Here is a 25,500-nt window from a genome sequence, read left to right as displayed (position 1 = left end):
ACTATTGTCCTCAATATTTTTTTTTTTTTTCAAAGCATCGATTGCAATATTAGTACAATAAATACAGTCGACAACACCAATGAATGCAGTAAATATTTCTGTGTTCGCTATATTAGGAAATATATATCTGACATCAAATGGCATTAAGGACTAACGGTCAGCCATTTTCTTCCAGGAATTCCAATTGTATTTCGCTCCACTTTTGCAGAAGGATATAATTGAAGAGCGATTATCATTGAAACATAGTTTCAGCGTCCATTTGTCGCCTTCAGAAGAAGATAACAGAACCAATTATGAAACCAATGTGAAAATATGATTGAATGGTATAATTACCGAACAAATAGCAGTGCTAGAGATAATTTTCGAAGATCAAAGGATATGTATAAACTTTGATATTTGTGCAAAAATCTGCAATAACCAGAAATGGAAAAACATCGAAGCTTCGAAAGAAAGCAATAGAAATAATTGAAGAATCAATGTAAAAATATGGTTAAACGATATGATTATAAAAGAAATAACGATGCTAGAGATAATTTGCAAATACAACTATAGATATTTATGAACTTGGATATTTGTATAAAAACGTTGCATAACCGGCGATTGAAAAAAGGAATAGGAGGCAGCGACAGCTGCGAAAGCGAGTCGATGAAAAATCAGCGGCCGCGATAACTTCCGCTTCGAAGCGGTATCCACCAGCTGTCGTTAATGAAACGATACCTACGTAGTCGTATAATGGTACAATGCATAAAATAACTGGACATTATTGTAAAATTGCCGGCATGTATTAATCAAAGCAACCGCAAACATGGGAAAGGAGGAACTTCGCCTGTCTTCCGAGAACCTGAAGAGTAGGTGCAATCACTTTTTGCTGTCAATATCGATTCTTGCAGCTTTTAACAGCCTTTGTCCCCCCCCCTCGCAAGTTTTACGTTCCTTTCGAATAAATCGTAAAAAAGCGGTCAGCTTTTTCTTTTTCACCGAAACTGCGTCACGGATCTTTATGCATGTCCGTATTTTTATAAACCTAATTAAGCAAATGTAATCAATTATAAGTGGAGATTTATTTCATCAATTAAATATTATAGCAAGTACTATACTTTGAATGTTTTGCATATTTTCTTGTATTTCTACATATTTCGGTATATTTTTGTATATATTTGTATGTTGTGGAATAATTTTACATAATTTTGCACAATTTTGCACATTTTTTCATATTTTTGTATATTACGTGTATTTTACACTTGTTTGGATCTTTACTTTTCCTATAAATGTATATTATTTAATTATTATTTAATTATTAATAATGCTCTCTTTTCTCTAATTATGTTTAGAATGAAAACAAAACAATTCTTTTTTTTACGAATAAGAAAGAAATAATTCTCAATTACCATGAAAATAGTTTTAATTACAATATCGTGTTTCATTTTTAATAAACCTACTAATATTGACGGCTTTCCAAATTATGATTGTTTATGAATATATATAATTGGAAGCATAGGAAGGATCTGAAGTATAAATATACTAATTCAAGGGCTAGTGAATAATTGTTTACCTTAATATCGAGAATAAATAAATCATTGATATATCAATTATCGCCTGTGTCAAGGGATTATGTCTCAAAAATTGGAATTGAAAAAATGGAGGGCTTAAGCTAAATTCGTGGAATAATTGTCGATAGAAAGCAGAAGAATTTGCTGAGAGCGCGTTTATCGTTCGAACGATTACTTTCGCCGCGATAATGTCGCCATAATGGAGAAAAAGGCGAGCAGATACAAGGATCGTAAAGAAGAAATTAATATATGCAAATGGATGGACAGGGAATATACCTATAAACGAGGGTACTTTACAGCGTTCTTGTACCGTTAAAATTACTATTTCCAAGTCCATCTTATTTTAAGATGAACTTTGATCCCGTCGTGTATGAGCGATCACATTAGTGATTATTACATAAGTATAAGCGTGGCTAATGCGATCCATCTAAGCATACACAGCTTGAATATCAAGTTCAGGATGAAAAGTAACGAAACATTCGTGTGGGAAAATATTTTTTATGGAAATATCACTGGATGCATTTTTATCTCAGATTTTTGTCGTGGATTTTTCTGATAGATCCTTCTCATCGTTCGTATTTTAATTGAAATCTTTAGAAAGCGCGAATGTATTATACAATATGTCGATTTTGCAACTGACAGGTGTTTTTAAAATTGAATAATCAAATTCCATGTTACCAAAATTGTTCTTTTAATTGGTTATGAACTTACACGTGTATTTTTATACCCTCTTCACCGTTCAAAAAATGATTTTTTTATTAAAATTTCATAGATATATTACCCATTTTCAGGGAACTAAACTTGCATTTTTTAAGTTGTATGACTATCAAAGTTGTTCGAAATAAGAAGGATGGACAAAAATGGCCATGTTTCGTCCATGTGCAGCATCTATTATTAACGAAATAAAAGTTAATATAATTGTTCTGTAAATACCCTTTACTTTAACGGCAACGATCCTGTCGAAGTCTAAGAGCGACTAATTGTAAGAACCAAATTTCATTCTTTCCCTTAAAATTAAAAATTGTATTTAATAGCCGCATATGTAAATCCTTTTCTTACTGCTTTCTCGTTATCACTACTGAACCTCATCTACTTGATATCCACGAAATTACCATTTACTATTACATATTCCCAAAATATTCTCCTTATCAACATAATCTATTCAACTTCACATCTAATTTTTTTCATTAGAAATTTCATTTTATCGTCATTTACGTAGAACCCAATCTCCTGCCCCCAATTTTTCTCAAAACTTCTTTCATTGCCACTACTAAAATCTCGCCTACTCGGAATTCGAAAAAATTACCATTTACTGTTAAATATTCCCAAGATATTCTCCTTATCAATTTAATCTACTCCATACTTAATTTTCTAGCATTCCTTCGTCAACAACGTTCCTGTCGAAGGCTAAAGAACGACTAACAACCATCCGTGTTGCTTCACGCTCGCCGGTCGGCGAAGGAGCAGGACAAATAAAACCAACTAGTCTATGGTGGAACAGAGAGGGCAACTGCATCGTTGGAATAACAGTACTCTCACATTGGTGAACGCCGTCGAAGCACGGTACCGTTATCGGTTACCGCGTTACCACGCCGACGAGGACCAGCGACGGAAACCAGAGAATCCAGACTGCTCCTCAGCTTCTCCCGTAAGGCTCCTCCTCCACCTCCTCCTTTCTTTCTTCGTGTTCTCGTTGCTCCATGTGTTTCCTTGACCCCACGCGTCCTTTCCCGGACAGAATAAAGATGTTGGTCACTAGATATACGATGCCAGTGAAAAGTATTATTATCAAAAGTACTATTAAAAGTATTATTATAAGTATAATGATACTATAATGGTATTATAAATATATTGATATTTAGTATGGATCGAACGTTTCTCACTGTTTCTAGTTTTTAGTTGATTTATTACAAACCTGTTATTTCTTTTGCGACATATCTGTCTTTATAGGAATTTTATGCAACATTGCAATTTCAAATTTTCTACAAGTGTATAAAAATGTGCAGTGATATGTTAATAACCTTCGTATTAGATATTTTTCACGATGTTGTTGACAGTCTGTTATTCTGGAATTTGTTTGTGTATATGCTCGTATAGAGCTCGTATTAGATATTTGTTACTGTGTTGCTGATAGTCGCCTATTCTAGAATTTAGTTTTATATACGTACATATTAATAAATAGTGACTTATATTGCAGATTTAAACATATTTTGTAAAATCGTGCCTACTTTTATTAAGCTTTCTTCCGTCTACTACCGTATATACTCAGAGTAAATCTCGTTATGGTTGTTTGATAGTCTGATCTCAGTTAAACATTTTGGTTTATGAGCTGTCTTTTTGAATTTATAGAGATGAATTCGGAATGAAGATGATTTCATGTTGATGAATTAAAAATTTTGGTTTGCTTTCTATATGCTAATCTCAGGTCGACTGTTTGGACTTTGTTTCGACCGGATAAAATGACATGGTTTCTGATGACTGTCGTTTAGTTGAGTGGAGGATTTTATGAATTAGTTTGGAATTTGTGGATTTTTTGGATTTTGTGAATTAGTACCTAATTACAATTTATTGAAACTAAATTTTGAAAATGTTGATTATTAAACAGTTTAATTGATAGACATTTTAATTAACAGATCGTTGTCTGAATAGAAAATATTCTTTTTAGAAAATATTCGCTGTATTCTTTAGAATAATTATTTTTGGGCCACAAAAGTCGAAAGAGTTGAGAGTGTCTGTTATTTTCTCGAGGGAAATTGTTCGTTAGAAAACGTCTCGAAATTTCTTCGATAGTAATCACACGTGTTCCTGCTGTGAGAGACAATGGGGTTTGGTTTTCTTCTGTAATTCTACTTCGATGTAAATGTTTCAATTTAGTATTATAATGGTAATAAGAGACAGGAACGTTTTTCAGTTCCTCGATACTTTCGGTCTTCCCTGAATGATGATTTACCACATTAAATGCACCGTAATTAGCGTAATATACGTAACTAGTTTTCGACCTACTTTCCTACTGTTGAATTTCTTCGGCTTGCTAAAGCGCAGGAGTTTGAATAAACTATCATTACCAGTAGTCTATTGTAGTTTTCCAGTACCTTTTGTTCCACAAAAGTACTCATCGAGTACGTGGAAACGTTTAATCGTGATCTTTGAAATTTCGAAATTAGTATTCCCGTGTGTCCTACTTTTCCTGTCTCTTTTTGAAGAATATTCCGTATGGTAGTTACAGTGGAAAAGGAATAGAAAAGAAACAGAAATGAAGCTAATTTTGTAAAAGATGTTCTTGGAAAAATTAATACCTAAATTTGTAACAGTCGCTTAAAGAAGCATAAAATATCTTTAATTAATTGGTATTTCTTACGATCGAGAAAAGATTGGCATTTTTCTTATTAATATTTCCTACTATTAAAAATTAATATTTCCCTCGTTAATATCTTTCAAAAGGAAAATCAATACTTTAAATCATCAAATTCTGCCTCAAAATATTGAAGTGTATAATTCTCCTCAACAACCAAAATAAACAAGAAGAAAAATTATCTCTCCACATCTTCCAAACTACCCACTTCCCCAAAAAGTGCAAAATTTCTCCAAGAAATAATCCTCTAATATATTCCAAACTGCATTTATTTTCTCAAAAAGGCCAAGAGTGACAAATTTTCCTTAAGAATCGAACAAAAACTAACATTTCTTCAAAAACTAATTTTCTAAGATATTCTAAATCGTCTATGCTCCGAAAAAATGATAAGATACCAAATCTCCATTAAAAATTCAAAAGTTAATATTTCTTCAAATATTCCAAATCTTCGTGGAGAGCCCAAAACCGTTAGACTTTCGTCGAAAATCGTTCACAGCAACACTTCTCATCTCTTACCCACGCCACAAATATCAAACCCACGAGAAATAGATATCGATATTGGACCAATTAATCGCAATGATGCGTACGTGTCAGGCGAGGCACGACGCACAAGATTTCCGGTAAAAAGTCGCGACCAGACATTCACCCTTCCCGTGGAGCAGCAGAAAGGCTCTCTCCGTCGATCTTCATCCTCCTGCTCCTCCTGTTCTTCCTCCTTCTCCTCGCTCCAGCGTGGAGGAGCCGACTCACTGGCTAGAGAACTCGAGTCTCTCCTGCGGAACATCCCCGGCAGTTTCACGTCGACGGTCATCCGGATCGACTCGTGGCCAAGGTCGATCGTCAACGGCAACGTTCTTTTCGTGTGAAAAACGTCGGTTTTTTAATATTTCCTGCTGAACAGTCGATTGTCTATTGGAAATCTGTGAAATTATAACAGCTGATTATCCATTGAAAATTTGTGAAATTACAAAAATTGATTGTTCGTTGCGATAGTCGATGATCTATCGAAAATTTGTGGAATTACGCCAATTGGATTATCTATTTGAAAATTTGTGAAATTACAAGAATCGATTGCCCTCTGTTACAACGATCAAAAATTTGTGAAATTTGAAATCGAACAAGTGTTTCTTATATTTCATTTCATATTGTGGTATCGATACAAAGAAGATGGAGGAGTCCGGAGAACCGTGGATCTATACGATCTAAGTGATCTATACGATAATATGGGATTCGTGGCGGTGGTGCGCTGGTGTTTTTCGAGAGACTTTAGAAAACTTTTGTTTAGGAGACTCTGTTTGAGGATTTTTGGGCGAAATTGAGATCGTGGAGCATTGGAAAGTAAGTGGATGAATTTTGATATCTCGTTGCATATTCGAGATCACGTTCTACAGAAGCGTCGATGGACCTCTGACTCTGGAATACTATGGTGGGGTACCGTGTTCTCCATTTATTTTTGATTTAGTTATTTTTTAGATATCGTAGCTCTCCGTTATTTACACTTTCTTGTATCCGACACGAGACTGTTTAATCATTGGTTTGAGCTTGTTTGAAGTAGATAATATGATATTAAAATTGTACTTTTCAATCATCTTAATACCCTACTTTTACTCATTTTCGTTATCTGTTAGGCTGTTTAGAATTCACATTTGCTGATAATTTTCCGACATGGAGAAACCAAGGTTATTTAATAACAGGTTTGAGCTTGTTTAAAGTGAGTAGTACGTCAGATTATGAACATTTTCCAATCATTTAAAACTATCTTTCTATCTTGTCCCTCATATATCATAGAATTAGAAATACAAATGGGGAATTAGAATTAGAAATACAAATATCATCTACCGCCTCGATTTTAAGCAGATATCTTCTTCCATCATCCAAGATTCGAACGGTTGCTTAAATTGTACTTTCTTCTACCTAGATTTTATTTATTTATCCGAAATTGGCATTTCTATCGTGAAGAGACGACTCCGACGCGATTTTCCCTGGCACGCGAACAGTTTCGTGCGTCTGGTTACTTCCGTTCGTTTATTCGATTCCCATTAGACCGAACTCGGCTGGTAAACGAACCGTGAACTTGGTAATTGCAAGTTGAACGATCCACACACGCTTTAAATCCGGCCGCGCATGTTAGCTTCTCCACGCGATTCGTCGACACGTGATGCTGTAATCTGTTTGTCGACCTTAATATCGTTGCTTTCGACGCGGGGAACGAGGATCCTTCGTCATCCGTAGCGCTGACAGTCGTCTAAACGTGCAACAATTGGTTCTCCTTGTAATTGGTTGTAAATTAATGGAAACTGGCAAACCAAGAAAACTAGTGGCTTAGGAAGATTAATAGCAGAGTAGAAGAACAAATGTTTTAATATTTCGATAGAGATCCTGAATAAGAATTTTTAAAATAATATAAACCTACTCCCTCGGATCATTAAATTTTGAATATCTTAATTTTTGAATACTTCAAATATTAGATATTTAAAATTAACATTGATATTGTTATTATGTTTCAAATGTTTGCAATCTTTTAAGATTCGGAACTTCAAGCTTTTTAAATTTGAACAATACATTTGTAACAGTAACTTTTAAATCCTACAGGATTGCAGTGGATATAATTCGGTCTCGTCCTTTCCAAAGATTTGAAATCGAAGTAGAAAAATTACATAAGCACGAATTTTGTCCAACGAGGTTTAGTCGAAACGACAATAGGAATATTTAATTGATGCGACTAAAGATCAAAGAGACGTATAACTGTGAATCGAGTCCAGTTGTAAAATTTACCCTCGTTATTCATCTTGAGCAAAAATTAAACGCGTGCCTTAATTGCCCTTAATTGACCGTGCCTTAACTTAATGAAGCATTCAACAAGATTCCATTTTGTAAACGCACCTGAAACAAAATAGTGGTCCATAAAGTTGAACGAAATCTGTTTCTCGTGTTCACGAGGCGTTAACTTTACGACTACATCTTGTCAATTAGATTCATTTTATTTTTAAATCAAGAAAACAATACGTTTTAAAATAAATTACCAAGAAATTTATAAACATTAATAAACCTAATAAATCGTATTATCGTTCTAACCAATCCATCTTTCACCCTTAGAATTTTATCAGTCGACTTTCGTGGTTTTATAGGATGTACGTGATGCCAAATATTTAAACGCAGGACATAAATTAAAAATCACCAGGATTTAAACGAAATTTTCATGATATTCGTAAACGAAACACGTACGTAAGATACTCCAACACAGAAATATATTTATACAAAAATTATTTATTAGCGCATACATAAGATAGAAACTAAATCATTAAAACGAATCTTGAAAGAAATTTGCCATCGGTATTATTGTGTTACCAAATCAAAATCATTAGATTTCATATCAGTCCATAATTCGAACGAACAAGTATTCGAATTGAAAGTTCAATTGGAAATTTATGACCAGCATTCCAAGCATGATCTTCTCGAAATCGATTTGTTCCCGTTGCCGTAATTAGCTGGTCGGATCGGTAATCGTCCAATTTTCGATAATCAGTTTCGTCACGACCTCGGCGTGCAACGGTGAACACGTGAACAGATGGGGTCCGTTTACGTGTACGTGTCAGCGACAGTTATTCCCCATAATACGCGAGCCGACAGACGCCTTTCTGAAAAGTCTCTCGATCCGGCTAACTGTAAAAGATTTCACGCTGCTTCGTTTACCAACGGAATACGACGTAAAATTAGAAATTCTAATTACCAGCGGATACGCTGTATCTTCGACTTATTTTCGGAAGAATTTCATATGGTTCGCATTAGAAATTCTTTTATCGGTTATTCTTTATTCATTTCTCTTCCATTAGACCACTTATATAGGTTTGAAGTGGAATAATAAAGAGTAGCCGTTAATCACTAATCATGACGACATCGCTAACTTTTTTCAGGATATCAATATCTAACATATTGGCTTCTACGTAAGTGAGAATTGCGGATTAAACGAATTCTCTTATTGTATAGAGAACGATGAGATTTGGCAATAAATCGGGTATTTCTACGAAAAAAAGAATTGAAATTTTTGGGCTATGAGTTAGGCGTGGAATGGCTGAGGACTGGAGCGAACCATTTTAATTCTACGGGAAAGAATGAAATTTGGAGCCTGAAACTTGGATATTGGGTAGAAATTGGAATACACTTTTTGTTTCGAAAAGTGTGAAATCTGAGAAGGAAGAATTGAATATCGAGTAAGGAGGGATTGCAATAGACATTTGATTGTATAGAAAAAGGATGATATCTGCGGACGATGGATTGAGAATTGAATAGTTAAGTATAGAAAAAGAAAAGAATTGAAATTTTGGAACCGTGCAACAGTCAACGTATTAAAAGAAACGCGACGAGCCTCGCGCTGAAAATCGAGCGGCGGTATGCCGATGGCACGCACGCGATAATTCTACACGAGTGGGTATCGAGTGCCGCGTACCCGCGATTTCTACCGCGGTGAACAATGCGATCTTTCGCGAAATGCAATCCCTTCTTCCCACTTGGAGAACCATATTCTTCGTGTGATTGGCGAGCTTGTAAATGAGTGACGGCGCGGCGCCACGAGTGTGAAAATTTCGCTGGAATTCGCTGATGCAACAATAGCAAAAACGTTCCAGTTATTATGTTTTGCGAGCAGACACGAACTATAGGCAAACAGTGATTCATCTGACATAGTTATGGGACATAGTATATCTTTTCGATGATATACACGAGATGTTTGTCGGGAATTATAGGCTGAGAAATGTTCGTAGAAACGATATTATTAGGTTAATTAGACTGATGATGTTCGTGCAATTTCATGTTTTATGAATGCAACTTACGATATGGAACTTTAATTAGAGCTTTGAATATTTCATAAATTTCTGCTCTTTGTTAATGTCCCCAAAATTGAAATCAACACTCGTATAATTTTATATAAATTACAATGAATATTCTTCATTGATGATGTTTATCGTTTAAAATGTAAAATGTTAGGTGATTAAGTGCCTCAAAAACAAGTAACCCGATAAAACTTGTCCTAGCTATTTACGATCCAGAGATACTTGTTAAGATAGACAACCGATCATAAATGTCTCACAATCTCTGTTCCAACAAGCACGTTTCACGCTACATGTTTGAAAAGGATACTGTCGATGGCCTTGATTAAAAGTACCGCCTCAAAGGGTGAAATTACGAGTTGCACGCCACTTTTACTCGAGCCCAGATTCGAAACGGTGCCTGTCGATCGTTCTTCATCCAGTCTCGTCTTGCAATTACAGTTTTAATTGCCATTATCCGACGTGATACGTATTCTCGAATAAATTTAACGCAGACTGCGGACCAGCAGCAAGGGTCCGTGGAAACGAGGTGAGATCCTGTCCAGATCTCACCTCTTTCGAATCTTTCGAACTTTGTTAACTGCGACTTTGTTTCTGAACAAATTTCTGTCGAGCATTGAGGCGTTCATTGTTTATTCTCAGGTTCGATGCAGATGTTACGTGATTGATTTTTCAATAGCGATACTGTGTAATTAAACAGGTCCATAAATACAGTCACGAAAGTCTACACAAATCCCTTAAATGTAAAATACAGTGAAATCTCTATGTACATGTTTTGAACGTATTAAGACACATATTGTTAAATATGTAATAATTTACGTGGATATCTTTGTGTCGTGTCTGTACTTCCATGAATTAACACAATTAAGTGAAGATGCATTGATCGATAGGAGAGATGGTGTTTCCATTAAATAAAACAGGATTTTTACATTGAGTTTGTATTTAACCTTTCCACATTTACATAATACTTAACATTTATATAATACTTAATATTGATTAAACTTCTAGAGAGTAGATTTCTGAAATAAGTAGAACAATTTCTGCTTTATAACACTGTATAAATACACAGTGTGTATATAATATAAAAAGATATATAAAATATCGAAAGTATGCCATTCGTCGTTAAAATATTTAGCGAGTGAAACAGATCTCTCTACTTATTTTCAGATTCTATCTCTTTACTTGCATTTATAAAAATTTAAGTTGGCATAAATATCTGCAGTCTAGTTATAAGAATCGCTGTTTGATATAAAATAATTACTATTTCATTGGTATAATTAATCGATAAAATTATGAAAGGAGATCGCACATACATATTTAGAAAACGATTGAGACTAGATATTCTTCATAAGGATGGTTGAATTGTTCCAGAACGAATGACGTCGCTCGATGAAAACACGACGAAGAGAAAAGCTCCAGGGAGCTTAAAAGAGATACAGACGTGGATCGTGCTCTAGTTTAGATCTAGAGCCGAATATGTCTTGCGTGGGAATGTCCTGTTACGAGGATGGCTTCCGGTTGGCTGGTCCCGCATCGGAATGCTCCCTCAGAAGCAAGGCTCGCATCGATGCCCTGTTCGAAGATTCGAGGTATAATTTTCAGTTAGTAATTCAATTCAGACTCGTTTCAGAATTTTTAATACAATTTGATAAATTGTTTTAACTCGCTTTACAATTTTTAATACATCCCAGTAAAAAAAAAGTACTGTACCAAACTCAAATAACAAACGATACATTTCTTCATTAATTTCGTAAGACAATACAAATTTTATAAAAAGATTCCCAAAAGGCTACGGTAAAACTTATTGATTCAGGTCGATCTACGGATCGAACATTGGCGGTTGGTATGGCGCGATATCAACCATGAACTCGAATCATCTGGAGGACATGGGGGTGGACGAGCAGAGAAGGGTGAACAGCGCCGTGCAGGCGAGGATCGAGGCGATGTTCGCTTCCGTGGAAGCCGAAAGCGAAACACCCGGAGAATGCGCCGCCGCGATTTTACCGGTAAATATATCGATTACTTTCCTCCGTGGTTCTTCGTCGTTTTCGTGCCACCAAACACTTTTCTCTACTCTCGTGAACCTGTAGAACGATATTATCGCTCATTGTTGGTACACTCATTAATCAAACTCATCGTTAGTATCACTGTTAGTAGTGTATTGATCTTGAAAATATGCATACGGTAGCGTTTATATTAGAATCTTTCTTCTGAAAGAATTTTTCTTACATTAAAGATGCAATGTCGTAATTTTAACTGTAGAAATTGTAGCCTTTCTAATTAAATATTACAGCGTGAGTTTCAATGCACTTAACTTAATGTTATTAAATACTCGACTTGCATTCAAATATTATTAAAAGATGTTTCTTTCTGCTTTTACTTTTAAAGTTCCTTACGAGGGAATTTTTCTTTTATTAAAGATAGAAAATATCGCAGTACAAATGTTGATGCACTTGTCGTTTCAAATGTCGTTAGAAGACATTGCTTTCCTTTCATTGTCAAACTGGAGTTAGCCAGAAAATTCTACGTTCGAATTTCTTCTATCGTTTGTATATTCATTCGTCGAGATACGAGAACGAAGTCGATTCGATCGAAATCAGTTGTCGTAGAGACGAATGCAGCGCGGATCCGCGCAACAAAGATTTCACTGCAATTAGACGGGATCACGAAGAAAAAGAGGATTTTCACTTATGTTAATTCGATCGTACGGCCGCGTCGCCGCGTCCCTGCCCCCGTGCACAGACAAATCTCGGGGAACGGCCATTCGTTCCACTCTCGAGACGAGTTCGCAGCTGTTCGCGCCTTGGCCAAGGATTCACCTACTTCGCGGCCTGAAAATCGCCTCGAAACACGCACCGACCGCGTGTTTCATATTTCGCTACGAAAACCTTGGACTTTTACGGACGTTACACGAAAACGCCTCGCTGTCTTTCCATATTGCTTTTCTCGTTTAATTTCATTGCATTTTTTAGAAGAAATATTAGCAGAGCATACGAATAGACTGGGCATTTTTATGCATTTGCGAGAAATTTGAGAATCCAAAAGTGCACGTAATATGCAAAAATATTTAAAATCATAAAGCAATATTTTACCCGAGTTTCATTTTTTTAATTATATCTGTAAAAATATGAATCTGCATAAATACTCGTAGTCCAAGTATGGCAAATATGAGAATATATGAAAGAATGAAAATATTCAAACGTCAAACGAGTTTTGCTAAAATATAAAATATTCTAATCATTTTATATAATCCTGACTTACTCGGCAATTCGTTCGTGTACAAAAATCGACGAATTTATCTGATACATTTACGAATGGAAATAAAATTGAGATCGACGTATAATTGGTCTGGTGAACTGCTTGCTCGTTCGAAGACGAAGAGAAGCAAAGAAATAAAAAGGTAGAAGAAGGATAATAAAAATAGAATTTTTGCAGTTTTGTGCTCAACTGGAATATGGTCTAGTGTTACTTCTAGTTAAGTATGAATTTAGGTGGATGATTATGAAGAATATTTTTGGAATATTTTTGTTTAATGTCGAATTAAATATCTTTGCTGTCTGATGCTTCCATATAGACGTGTATTAAATAATATTTAGTTGAATGAGAGTAGAACGAAACGTGCTGGCAGAGATTAAGAACGTCGTAACACTTAATATTGCGTACTACTAATTATGCGACACGGTCGAGCGCAGTTTTCATCGAGTAGGAGGCGAATATCGTTCTTGATGTCTAGGGAACGGTGGAAAATATGCCGATGAGGATTGTTCGTACTATGGAAACATTATTTCCGTTCGATTTCAAGTTCCATCGCATGATATCGTGCCATAAGCTTTTTCAAAATTTGATTTCTCCGTGGAAAAGGTTAGTTGAAGTGCATAGTTGCAGTATGAAACATAATTAGTGTAGAAATCAAACGATATATTATATTATCTTCAATTCAACGGAATGATACAGGACTTTCTTTCTTTTTTTATTTTTCATAGTTCTTCCTTTCGAAGTTAGGATCGATTTCCAGTTACATTTCTTACATATTGATTACGTTTGATTTACGCTTATGGCCTACTTTTCAACCAGCAAGCTTAACATTTCTCGTACTTAACATTTGGACTTCAAATCTACAATTTAAACTTGACCTTAGAATGTACAGTGCAATCTCGGTTGTTCGAGTCCCGTTTAACCGAAGTGCTGTACTATAAGAGGTGCTCTGAACTTTACGGTAACTTCATTTTTTTCGAAACTTCAACGCGAAGAGTACGAAAGTATAAATAGTGAAGTATTGTGAAAGTAGTTAACAAAACTTTCAACCGTTTAAATAATTAATTAAACCTAAATACGTGTTCAACATCGTACTATCAAAAGTTTTCTACGATTTTTACTATATAATTTATGAACTTTATAATTTAGGAAAGTTAATAGATTATTCCGTATTATTCGAGTTTTCAACTATCCGAGATCGGCCCGGTCCATATCACCTCGGATAATCGAGATTCTACTCTACCTATTGTATCCTTATTCTTTACACTTTTACTAATTATATTCTCTCGACGTCTACACTTCGATAACATACAAATCCAAAAAGAAAGATAAAATATGAAACTTTAACAATATAAAATATAAAGATGCAAAAGTATAATATAAAACACACAAAATAAAATTTGTTTTTTCCAGTCATGTCAGTCCGGTGGTAAAAATGCAAGATCATATTCTCCCGAACGTAATTACATAATTAGAATTTGGATAAAAAATTGTTTTATCTGTTAAATATTGTAAGAGGTACCATACTTTGGATATTCCATATATTTTCGCGCGTTATATACATCCTGCGCATTTACGCGTCTTCAAATTTTTCATAAATGCTAAAAAGTCCGCAGTCTCTCGATAAGTACCCTAAGTCATTCTTAAAGACAAATTGCATGACTTTCCTCGAGCGGCCGTGGTCCCAGCGATTTTTAATCATCACTTTCATTCCGTTCACGATTCGCGAAGCGTGACGGGGCTTGCTCCTGACTATTTGGAGCATTGAAAAATTCCCCTTCGTTGCCGCGGATCGGTATGCGGATTTTTCTTATTGCCCCGCTTTTACGGCCTCCCTCTTCCGCATCGTTTCGTTGCGCCATCCTCGATGATGCCTTCGTCGAGGTCAGCAACGACTTCAGATCATTGCCTCGACGCCCGTAGAGATGCAATCTTAAGACCTGTAGAATTTCAGCCACGCTTCGAATTTACGAGCTTTTATATTTATCAGATCTTAACCGTCCAATATGTGCAGATAAAGAGCACGTTTTATGAAAGATAGCGGCTCTGAAGCTGCGATGGGACGATAAGGAAAATGGGTAAGTAGGTTCCTGAGAAGTTTGAAAAAGGGACGCAAGAAGAACTCATACGGCGTCTCGTAAAAAACGTATTCGAACACTCGTAGAACGCTTGTGGAAACTTTCATGAATACACGTATATCACGTGTTACGTGAAACAATCTGAAATTTCATTAACACAGATCTATGAAATTTTATACATAATCGAGCAAAGAATCATTTTCTAAATGTACAGTGGGGTGCAAACGAGATACATAATTAATTCTACAACGAATTGTAGGACTGCATTGCTAACATTAAACTGATTATTTAATTTTTCAATTATTGAATTTAAAAATTTTGAAATATGTATGCATATAGGGGTGACACAATATCCAGTACAAATAATATATGATATATTTTACATAGATTATACATTCAAGATAGTTATTAGTGCTTTTTGGATAAATATATATTTCTATTAAATTACATCCATTTTCAGAATGTTTTCAAAATTGACCAATGCAATCGTGAAAATCGCGCCTCATTAAAAATTTTTAAATGCTATTAATTTACTGCAAATAATTCATAGAATTTATATGAATATTCGCTGGAAATTATGTACATATTCGACCTTGGTACATCCAATTTATTCTTTTACGTATTTCATAAATCGTAAAAATGTCAAGGTATTTCAATTACAATTCTGATCGTCGCGTCACGTTCAAATATAATCCATTACCATATCGACTATTTGTCCATCATCCGCAAATATGTGTCCCAATATGCAAATCAGCCTCGTCATTACATCGGAGGATGGCGAACAAAGACTCGTAGAATGATAAAAGAATATGTCACGTTGTTGTCTCTTCCAGAACAGCATAAGAATTCATCATTTTACTGCCTCGATTATAACCGCATAATTGCGTTTAGAAATAACTTCTTCATTAAGAGCCATTACAGTCTATATCTTCATGAAATAAATATCCATTCCTTAGAAGGAATTTTTATAAAAATGGCACTTCATCGCGTGTTTTGACGTTCTTCCAATGAAAACACGCTGCGTCTCGTAACTACAAAACCTCAGAGAAACTTTCAATTTTTATATATTGTATCAAAATTAGTTTACATGTTGAAACGAAGTTTGAAATTATATTGAGAAACAAGTTAGCCTTTCCTTTCCTAAAAAAAAAAAAAAGGTAAATTACGTTCAGTGGAAGAAAGAAACTCGTTAGAACGTAAGAAAAAAGTAGAGAACCGTTTATCTTCGTTTCATAATTGCAGAACCAGCATGACATCCAAATTATACAAAAAGTGGAACTGGACAAGTTGACTCAACAATCGAACTCGCGACAAAAAGAAATTGTAATAGGAACTTTCAGTTTGGCTGCTCACTTCTAAATATTTCTAACCGGACTTATCCTATCTGTTATATCTCATACCAAGTACCTGTATAAAAATGGAGAAAATGGTTTCACGCTTATGACAGGCAATATACTTTTCGTTTCGTTCGTGGAAGATAGGGAGATAAGGTTTAGTAAGTATTCTAAGCGTGAAGATAACCGATACTTTACGTTTCGCTTTTAATGGAAACGTGTTTTGCGCGCATCGTGAAACGTTTTACACTGGTCGCAGTTGGTGCTAATGGCCGATGAAAACTCCTGATAACGGCGCACCATCGATTAATCTACGTAATTTACATCGTACTTGCATCTTGGTGAACTTTCATTATCCTGTCGTTCATGGCGCCTCCTTGTGCTTCTAGTAGAGCTGTTACCTCTTTCTCATTCTGGCGATGTCGGTAAAAAGCGAGGCGTTTGCCACGAACTGATGCTCTTAGATATCTTCTAATTTGGAGTATTATAACGATGTATCGAAGAATCACATTCTATTGTACTTCTTGTAATTTGGTGCACTATGAAAAAGGGGCCTAAGTGGCCATTAAATGGCCATTACGTGACCATCAAATTACCCTTCCAGGTGAAATATATGGGCGCAGCACCTGTGGGTGGTCGCGTGGCAAGCGTTCGAGGCCTCCAAGAACCCCTACGTCAGCTTCTGGAAAGAATCCAGTATTCTGTGCGGGCGGAACTCGAAGTCTCCAGACGGGGGTTGACTTTCCGCACGTCTGACATCTGCGAGAAGAACAACCCCTTCCGCAGGATCGCCGTGTGGAGTGCACTGAGGCTTCGCAATAAACGCATGCCATCGGGAGAGCTGCATCACGCTTTCTTACCGTTGGTCGGTGATCACGAACAGAGCCAGACGAGCGAGGAGAAGCACGCAGACTTGTACAGGTGAGCACGGCGATGGAAAGCGCCATCAGGTGAAATTAATGGCGTTGTGGCTACCTGTAATTAATTTTCAGTTCACGCTTCGATTGCAAAAATTACTTTGAAAAGGTTTATTCGGTTGATTTCAGGGAAACTTTGGTTTGAGATACCAAAGTCCAGGATGTGGATATTTCAGATTAATCATTTTAGAGTTTTAGGTATCTCAATATTATCATGTTTTTAGGTATTTTAGACGAGTATCTTGAATTTTTAGGTATTTCAGGAATTTTCATATAATCATTTTAGGGTTTTAGGTAAATTTTATATCTTGTGGTATTTCGGATGATCGTCTACAATTTTTATATATTTTAGATAAACAATCTGGCTTGCTGGATGTCTTAGGTAATTATTTTAGGCTTTTAAGTATTTTAGGTAATCACTTGAAGTTTTCAGATATTCTAGGTAATTGTTCGAATACACAGAAATAATGATTTATTACGATGATAGATATAAATATAAAAAACGATTGCTTTTCAATTACTCTACATTATTCTACGTTTTTGAAGCGTATTTTTCAGTCGTTGGAATAGTTGATATTTTTTAGTTAGCGTTACATTTAATTTAAACAAAGTCCAAGTAGAACTACAAAAGTAGGTTTACAACGATTTACGAAATTACAACTAAATTTAAAACACACGTGTTTCAGAACAATGCGTGGCCTGAAAACGACATCAGACCACTATTCACCGATATTTGCAGTAGTAATGCGACGACCAGGGGCGACCAGGTTACTAGAATGCCATGCGTTCGCGTGTGAGACGGAAGAGGATGCAGTGGCTGCTGCAGCGACGCTCTACAGATCTCTTCTCGCTGATTTGGACGCGAATCGACGTCGGCCAAGGCACACGAACGGCGTCGGTTGCATGAGCATAGCCTCGGTAGCCTCCAGCGTCAGAGAACCGAGTCCAAGCAGCAGGCTCAGCGCCAGAATGAACATATTACAAACGGATGCTATCAGATCAACTCCTCAACATCCTGTGAGACCTCCAAGAACGAAGAAGACTTCCGTATCCAGCTCGGTAACGGAAGAGGAAACCGAAAAACCATCTGGTTTACAAAAAGCTCCCAGAAGAAAGAAGAAAAGTTCTGATATCAAAGCAGAAGACATTTTGGAGGCTCGAGGAAAGAGAAAGGAGGCTAGTCCGAAAGAAAAGACCAATCCAGTGGTCCAGAGCTTCAGTTCTATTCAGGCGAACTTCGACTCGAAAGTTTCCAAGAAAGAGGAACGCGAAAATTCGAAGAATAAAACGTTCGGAATTAAACAAGAATTAGACGCTCCTGAAAAGATCGAAGTAGAAAACTCGAATAATTCTGCGAACAAGATTTACGATATAGGAGTCAATGGATTCTATGAGACAGTCTCTAACAGATACGAGAAGCTTCCAATAATTGGAAAAGCGGGGAAAGTCGAGAGCCCGGCGCAAGAAACTCCGATTAAAGAAGCAGATGACGTGAAGGAAAGAATGTACGAAAAATCTCACGGTTCCTATGACCTGAATAATCCTGTGTCCTCGAGAGACGCGTCTAAGGATCAAGAAACACACTCTGCGAGGTCAGACGTTATAATCTACGACAGGATCGAAAGATCAGGCTGCAAGGGCGAAGAAAATGCATTGTACGAACGAGCTTCGAAGAGAAACAGCAAAGAGAGGCTCTATGAGGAACACTTTAAAGATGTTGATAAAATATACAATCTTGCCCAGGAAGAAATTTACAGTGGCAAATTGGGACCAGGGAAGATAAAGAGTTCGCAAGAAGATATATTCTTTGGTAGATCCTGTAATAACGAGATTTATCAGTTGAGCCAGGAGAGTCGTGGGGATTCTGTGTCAGTGGAACGAAGAAGATCCAGGGACCAAGAGAAGATCACACCTGGAAAACGAGTGAGCAGAGTGGTTACCATGGATAAACCTTTGAAGAAGCAACTGAGCGATTCCACGTCGAATTTGAATTTGATAGAGCATAATCAGCCAAAAGTGAGGAAGAGAAGCAGAGCTGGAAGTGAACCACCTGTTAGCAGATCTGAGGATGCTACGAAGGCTCTTGAGGAGACTAGATTGAAGAGATCTCAGAGTGATATAGACGTGGATAGAGGAGATTTGATGACCAGAGTCGAGTTGCCCAGGAGAGGAAGCTTTTTGAATCCTGGAAGCGCTAGAAGACCTAATAGTATCAAAGGTGGCACTCCTTTGGGATTCACCGAACTTTTTGACGAGTTTAGGAATCAGGAGGGTCTGACTAGTGTCGACGACATCTTGGCTGCTATTATCGGTAAGTATTAATCGAGAAAGCTTCAAGATTGAAGATTTACTATTGTTTGAATAATTTTAAAAGACGTTGAAGATGCAGATTTATAGTTGACCATATTGGTTTTTTATGAATTACAACTTTTCTTTTATAAATTGTAGGGGAATAATATAGAAACGACGACGAGGAAGAAACGTATATTATTATACTGATATTATTATAACACTTCCTCTTACCTTTATGTTAATAATATTATATGTATTCCTTTCTTTTATTACCGGATTAATTGAAAGTCAACCTTTCATTTGTAATTTTTTTCAGTCAACTTATATCATGGAATTCTTTTTCCCTTATACATATGTTTCGTTTTATAATTAACTTTTACACGCTGTGTACTATTTCACTGTGCCTAGTCCTTAATAGATTAATATAAAATGTTTCTTCTATTATCACATTCTATTACTATGTTATTTGATTCCTTTAGATCCTGAAGGGATGTCATTCAACGACTTGAAACCCCTGTACAAAGAGTTCTTGTTAAAATTGGCCGCCACACTGACACAGGATGAGCTATATCAGAGATCAGCGAGCATAATGAGGAGGCGTCGAAGGCCGCAACGAAGACGATCCAGTCGACGAACCTGCTTACTTGGCAGGGCTATCAAAAGGTCTGTGTCGAGGTTGAAAGGTGGACCGACGGAATTCACTTCCGTGATCTTCCCTGCGAGAAGACTGAACGATAGTTTCGGTAGTAGCTCTTCTTGCGACGCCAGGAACAATCATAGGAATCGTGTATTGGCCAATAAATTGGGCAAGAGAAGATCTTCGTGGAGGACGAGTAAAAATGGCGCCTGCCATACTACTTCTGAAGATAGCGACACTTGTAAGTATTGTAATATATTTCAGCATCGTTTCAATATTTCTAATTTCTTAATATCTGGGATTAAGATGATACAAATCTGATGCATCCAAAGGTGTCGAACTTTCTGAAACAACGTATACGTTTATATACTGTAGAACAGTTCGTGTACTTTTACACGATGTATCGTTTAAGATTCAGCATTTTTCAGACAATTCCGATAATCTGCCAAAGAAATGCTTCGAAGAGAAATATTAAAAGTTTCATGACGACCTTCACTTTTTATGGGACTAAAAATTTATTGGAAACTTTTAATATCCAAATGTATAGCGGACTGCAAGCTGACTAACTTTTGTTCCAAACATTTCTTTGGCAGATGATCGGAAATGTACATATATTTCGTTTATAGAGCAGAAAATTTTTGTAGTCGTATGAAAATACTAAAAGATTATACGGAACTTAATGTACTTAAACCTAGTATGTAAAATAATGCAATAAGTATGTAAAATAAGTTTTGCTAAAACCCGATGATATTGCTGTTCAGGCAGAAGACTAAACAGAAGCGCAGGAGCGGCAGCGAACAGGAGCAGCAGCGGTTACGTGAGTTGCAGCGAGTGTAGCTACGATTCGGAATCGTGCACCTGCGTGTCAGCGGACAAATGCTACTGCTCGTTGTCGAGGAGGATCCCGACGCAGCCTCACGTTCCTCCAAACACGGTGGTATGTGCTTGTGACACTGACAGCTGCTCTGAAAGCAATAAGTGTTACTGTGCTCGGCAGCCGATCCGGCCGACGATACTGGAGCAGCTAAGGCAGAGAGGCATCGTGCCCTCTGAAGGCACCCTCAGCCGAGCCGGAAGCCCGGACAAAGCTCGAGCGGTCAAGACCAGCAGATGTCGAACGCCCTCCCAAGGTTTGGATGTACTCAAGGTAATTCAAAACGTAAATATCCTAATTCCTGTACAGGGTGAGTTATAAATGTTGGTATTTCAAGAGATAAATCTATACACATTGCAATAAGTAAAAAATATCTGATGAAAACACGTACCATGTACTTTAGTTTCTCAGTCATATACGATATATATAAAATTCGATATATTGTCCAGTAATTCTATATCGAAGCTATCTTTTCATTCGATTGTTTGATTAAATATGCGTTCTTCTCGCTCTCTGGAACGCTTAAACAGTTTCAATAACATTAACGATGCAGAGTAATATTAATCAAGTTAAATTAAATCGAACTGTAGGAAAGTTACCTCATCTCCGATTTCGATGATTTTTGGATATGTTGTAGAAATCGATATTTTGAACAATTTTTTCATACGGTGGTTTCGCTTAGTTTCCGAGATATTCGCAAAAATCTGTCGGTAGCGCTACAGTGAATTCTGCCTATAGTTGCGAGTCTGTGGCAACGTGTGTATCAGTATTGGTTGGTAAATTAACGTAGATAGTAAAATAATCGTTTCCTAAATTGTCGATTGTTTTATCAACCCATTCTCTAATCTCTTGTATTTCTTGATCTTTTATAGAGAATTGTTAAGATGAGAGGAATGAACGGTTCACCAATCCATTTCAACTATTAGAAAAAATGTTTGTTTGATTATAAGAGAAGAAATTTTAGTTGATTATAGTACGATGAATGAGGCTTCTTATTGTTTTTATTCGTTTCCAGAAGCAGTCATCGTCAAGCTACGGTAGTTCGAACAACTTCGCCCTAGATTACGACCTGTTCAATCCAGGACGAAAGTCTCAACAGTCTTCAGACAGCGAGAAGGTGCTAGTCGTTAGTGCTAGAGACACGCAGGGCCGTTTAGTGTACGTCGGTGGCGCTGACAGAGACAAGAAATGCCTTTCCCATTGTTCCAGTCGATCTGGAGCGCATCACGAAGCCCTTTCGATCAAGAAAAGCGCGGAAATCGCAGCCATCTTCGGCGCTGAATCGAGTAGAATCAGCAGGCGAACCAGTAACGCTTCCAGCGTCAAGAGTTCCATTAGTCTGGAGGCTGGTTTAGGATATTTACCATGAAGATCCTTATTCTCCTTCATAAAATTACACCCTCTACTTGATCTGATCGGAAAATTATAAGGATCAGAAAATACAGTTATATCACAGGATGATTGTAAATTAAATTAATGCGTCAAATTATACAATAATGACATTTACATGACCTTAATTAAAAAATAAGGTACCGAAAAGTTTAAGAGATATAAATTTGTCCTAGCAATTTTCTAAATTCTTTTTTGATAATTGTTCCCATTTTTGTAGAGATAACATCTTCTATTATGTCAAAGCAGAGAAATTTCTTTTTCGTGTATAATTTCAATTTTTAACGTTCATACACGCATTCTTTTTAAAATTAAATAAAGTATAAATCGTTAATCAATCGTCATGTTACAACTTGATATAAAAAAATATAGTCTATTCTTGAAGAAGAATTTTCGACCAGATTTAGTAGACATTATACATAAATATACATATATATATATATAAAGCTATTTTTTTATTTTTTATTAAAAAAAAAAGACACCATTCAGCAAAGAGGTGTAAATACCGAAATAAATACTTCAAAGAGAACGTCCAGGAAGAAATGTGTAAAAGATATCGAACTATTTTTTACGAGGGCATAAACGCTCCAGCGATAATAGTTTCTATTTTTACTTTTAGAATATTATTTGTCTTTTGCTAAAGAAATACCTTGAACTCGCGTTTTCAATATTCAATTACTATTTAGTTGATTCAAGCTAATTGGCATGAAAAATCACGGGAATGTAACGTCTACGTATATATTGATATTATAGCGCGTGTATATTAATTAATAACGGTACTGTCATTTACATGGTTCGCAGAAATGTACCAGTTCTTTTCATAACGGTACCATATTCTCGTTTCTGCGAGACTTGATCTCAGCAAAAGTGGCTCTGAGTCGAGCACGCTAAAATTAGCGATTTACTGTTCGCACTACAGACATTATAAAAAAAGGAAAATATTCAATATCGTCATTCTGATAGCGTGTACGAATATCTTGCAAGTACCTGCATTATCACTTGTAAAATTTTCTTCCCTTTATTTTTGCATTCTTGACAATTATTTATAGATCAAAGTATCTATTGAGATTTAAACAATTTTTTTATTCGTCTTTCTGACTGCTGTTTAATGTATGCATGAAAATAATTCGCAATGATAGCTGATCCAATTTAGCATAGGTCTGTTTGTAAGATTTTTGGTTGAATATGATCAATTATTAGTTTGTATTTTTGTCAATCCTCTGTTGCTACACAGGACCTGATAACTTGACTAAAGATAGTTTAACAAACGAAGCAAGGGAACAGTGCAATACCACGCGCAGCCTCGTCTCTCCTGAGGTAAATTATCGTTTTATTATAATATGTACATTTCTCGTGCGATGTGTATGAAATATGAGGCAATTCCTATTATTGCACCGATACTTCTTCATGTACTATTAATAAAATCTTGATCCATTTTATGGAATTTTTCTGTGTACTCCGAGGGCACTTCTATGTCTTTCAGATTATCCAAGCCTATTTCCTCTTCTGTCCTAAAATTTAAGAAATATTCGCTAAGAATTACAATTTAAAAAGAAAATTGGAAAGATATAAGATTGTAAAATAGGAGCAAAATTTCGTACCTGATCAAAATATCTACAACATTCTCACAGGTTAACAACGCATTCTTATTCTTTTCCCATTTATGATACTCTCTGAGTATTATATATGTATTTTGTGTTCTCAATATTTCTCTGCCTTTTCTTGTTGCACAAAGTTGAGCTAAGGCTTCTAGTAATATGATCCTAAAAAACAACAGAAAAATAACAATTTCCATTTAGAAATATTATTGATTTCATAGACACGTTTCTGCACCTGATATCCAAGTCTGGCTCTCTCTGTTTAGTCTCTGACAAATATTGCAGACTAATTGGTAATTTATCATTGTCCTCATCATCAAACTCTTCTGGCCCAGCTAATGGCAACAGAAGGTATGACAAAATATCCACTTCAGGACTTAATAACCATTCATGATTTTGTACATCAAAGCAACAGTTTTTTAAAGTGCCAACAATTCCACCGCGTCTCACTAAGCTGCCTGCATATTCTGTAAAAGGAAGCAGTCTCTGGATGACACAGCGGTCTTTGTCCATTAAATACCTATGGACAGTAAATTCGCAATTTGATGAATTATAATTTATAAACATATTAATTAGCGATTATATATAAATTATAAAGGATTAATTAATGATCACCTTCTCACATGTGGAGACTGACTGAGATTACTGAAAACTGGGCCTAAATAATGAAGGTTGGCTCCGGAATTGTTATAATGCTTTGCAGTGAATGCTGCCACAATAGAGTCCCATGTATAACCGCTTGTTTCAATAAGTGCTATAACTCTATCCACCAAGTGCTGTGGTCTGGTCATATTGGAAAGGATCATGCAGCACGGATCTGCCAAGATACTTTCTTCGTCCATTATAAACCTACCAAGAAAAGCAAATGATGAAAGAAAAAAAGAAGAGTGTTATTTAGTATTGTTAATAATGTGTTTACCTAATACAAACATGTATTAGATTGTAATCATATTTTCCATCCTTTGGTTGAGTTTCTGATATCAACAGAAATGCACTGGTTCCCGCTTCATCCGCAGTTATGTTTATTAAAGCCAGAGCTGCGTCTTTGGAGATTGATGCAGAAGAATCTTGTGTCAACGCAATTAATTGCGTCAATAAATCTGGAAGTTTTAATAGCAGCTCTCGTCCTTCTGTGGTTCCAGTTACACCTAATATTCAAAGATTATTATGAAAATTAATAAAAATAAGAGGTTAAGATCACAAAGATTGAACACTTTTTGATCATAACTACTCACTGAGGACATGTTCTAATGCAACAGCTTTTAAATCTAATCGCGTATTCGGATTTAAGTATTGACAAATTTCTTGAAGGGACTCCATTGTTATTAAGTAACTTTTTGAAATAAAATATGTGTCGTATATTGATCGAACACGCGTGAGAAAAAGATTATAATGACA

The 25,500-nt window shown here is 36.0% G+C and overlaps 2 protein-coding genes and 2 long non-coding RNA genes across 10 annotated transcripts; 1 reads left to right on the top strand and 3 right to left on the bottom strand.

Moving 5' to 3' along the window:
- The first annotated feature begins 344 nt into the window (after window positions 1-344).
- On the top strand, window positions 345-23,670 carry LOC122570371. 7 transcript variants are annotated; one of them, XM_043732594.1, is made up of 10 exons: window positions 345-848; window positions 2,926-3,198; window positions 11,100-11,317; window positions 11,542-11,734; window positions 17,000-17,316; window positions 17,999-19,623; window positions 20,084-20,482; window positions 21,003-21,178; window positions 21,239-21,400; window positions 22,131-23,670. In XM_043732594.1, exons 3-10 carry the CDS (start codon window positions 11,205-11,207, stop codon window positions 22,482-22,484), a joined length of 3,339 nt encoding a protein of 1,112 aa, XP_043588529.1. In that variant the 5' UTR covers window positions 345-848; window positions 2,926-3,198; window positions 11,100-11,204; the 3' UTR covers window positions 22,485-23,670. The 7 variants fall into 7 exon arrangements, with proteins under 7 accessions (XP_043588529.1, XP_043588525.1, XP_043588530.1 ...); XM_043732590.1 differs by adding an exon at window positions 2,342-2,532 and having other exon boundaries at window positions 21,003-21,400; XM_043732595.1 differs by adding an exon at window positions 21,988-22,048 and having other exon boundaries at window positions 21,003-21,388; window positions 22,131-22,253.
- LOC122570375 lies at window positions 15,419-16,936 on the bottom strand. Its single transcript, XR_006317801.1, has 2 exons — window positions 16,278-16,936; window positions 15,419-16,201 (listed from the first exon to the last, which is right to left on the bottom strand). It is a non-coding gene; the product is annotated as an uncharacterized LOC122570375 (long non-coding RNA).
- Window positions 21,281-21,978, bottom strand: LOC122570374. Its single transcript, XR_006317800.1, has 3 exons — window positions 21,715-21,978; window positions 21,507-21,636; window positions 21,281-21,416 (listed from the first exon to the last, which is right to left on the bottom strand). It is a non-coding gene; the product is annotated as an uncharacterized LOC122570374 (long non-coding RNA).
- Window positions 23,671-23,807: 137 nt separating the features above from the next.
- Window positions 23,808-25,488, bottom strand: LOC122570373 (protein HGH1 homolog). The gene is made up of 6 exons (XM_043732598.1): window positions 25,338-25,488; window positions 25,022-25,250; window positions 24,718-24,951; window positions 24,338-24,622; window positions 24,106-24,267; window positions 23,808-24,015 (listed from the first exon to the last, which is right to left on the bottom strand). Exons 1-6 carry the CDS (start codon window positions 25,420-25,422, stop codon window positions 23,910-23,912), a joined length of 1,101 nt encoding a protein of 366 aa, XP_043588533.1. The 5' UTR covers window positions 25,423-25,488; the 3' UTR covers window positions 23,808-23,909.
- Window positions 25,489-25,500: the final 12 nt, after the last annotated feature.

Source organism: Bombus pyrosoma, linkage group LG8 (genome assembly GCF_014825855.1).
Source record: "Bombus pyrosoma isolate SC7728 linkage group LG8, ASM1482585v1, whole genome shotgun sequence".
NCBI classification, from domain to species: Eukaryota; Metazoa; Arthropoda; class Insecta; order Hymenoptera; family Apidae; genus Bombus; species Bombus pyrosoma.
This window is presented reverse-complemented; position numbering and strand designations above follow the sequence as displayed.

Excerpts from the sequence above, each read along its gene's own strand:
- LOC122570373 (XM_043732598.1), bottom strand. The coding sequence starts at position 25,422 with ATGGAGTCCCTTCAAGAAATTTGTCAATACTTAAATCCGAATACGCGA. Across the intron at positions 24,952-25,021 it reads CTAATACATGTTTGTATTAG|GTTTATAATGGACGAAGAAA; the intron begins GTAAACACATTA and ends TTTTCTTGGTAG. Across the intron at positions 24,268-24,337 it reads GAGCCAGACTTGGATATCAG|GATCATATTACTAGAAGCCT; the intron begins GTGCAGAAACGT and ends GTTGTTTTTTAG.
- LOC122570371 (XM_043732589.1), top strand. The coding sequence starts at position 11,205 with ATGTCTTGCGTGGGAATGTCCTGTTACGAGGATGGCTTCCGGTTGGCT. Across the intron at positions 19,624-20,083 it reads CATCTTGGCTGCTATTATCG|ATCCTGAAGGGATGTCATTC; the intron begins GTAAGTATTAAT and ends TGATTCCTTTAG. Across the intron at positions 20,483-21,002 it reads TTCTGAAGATAGCGACACTT|GCAGAAGACTAAACAGAAGC; the intron begins GTAAGTATTGTA and ends ATTGCTGTTCAG.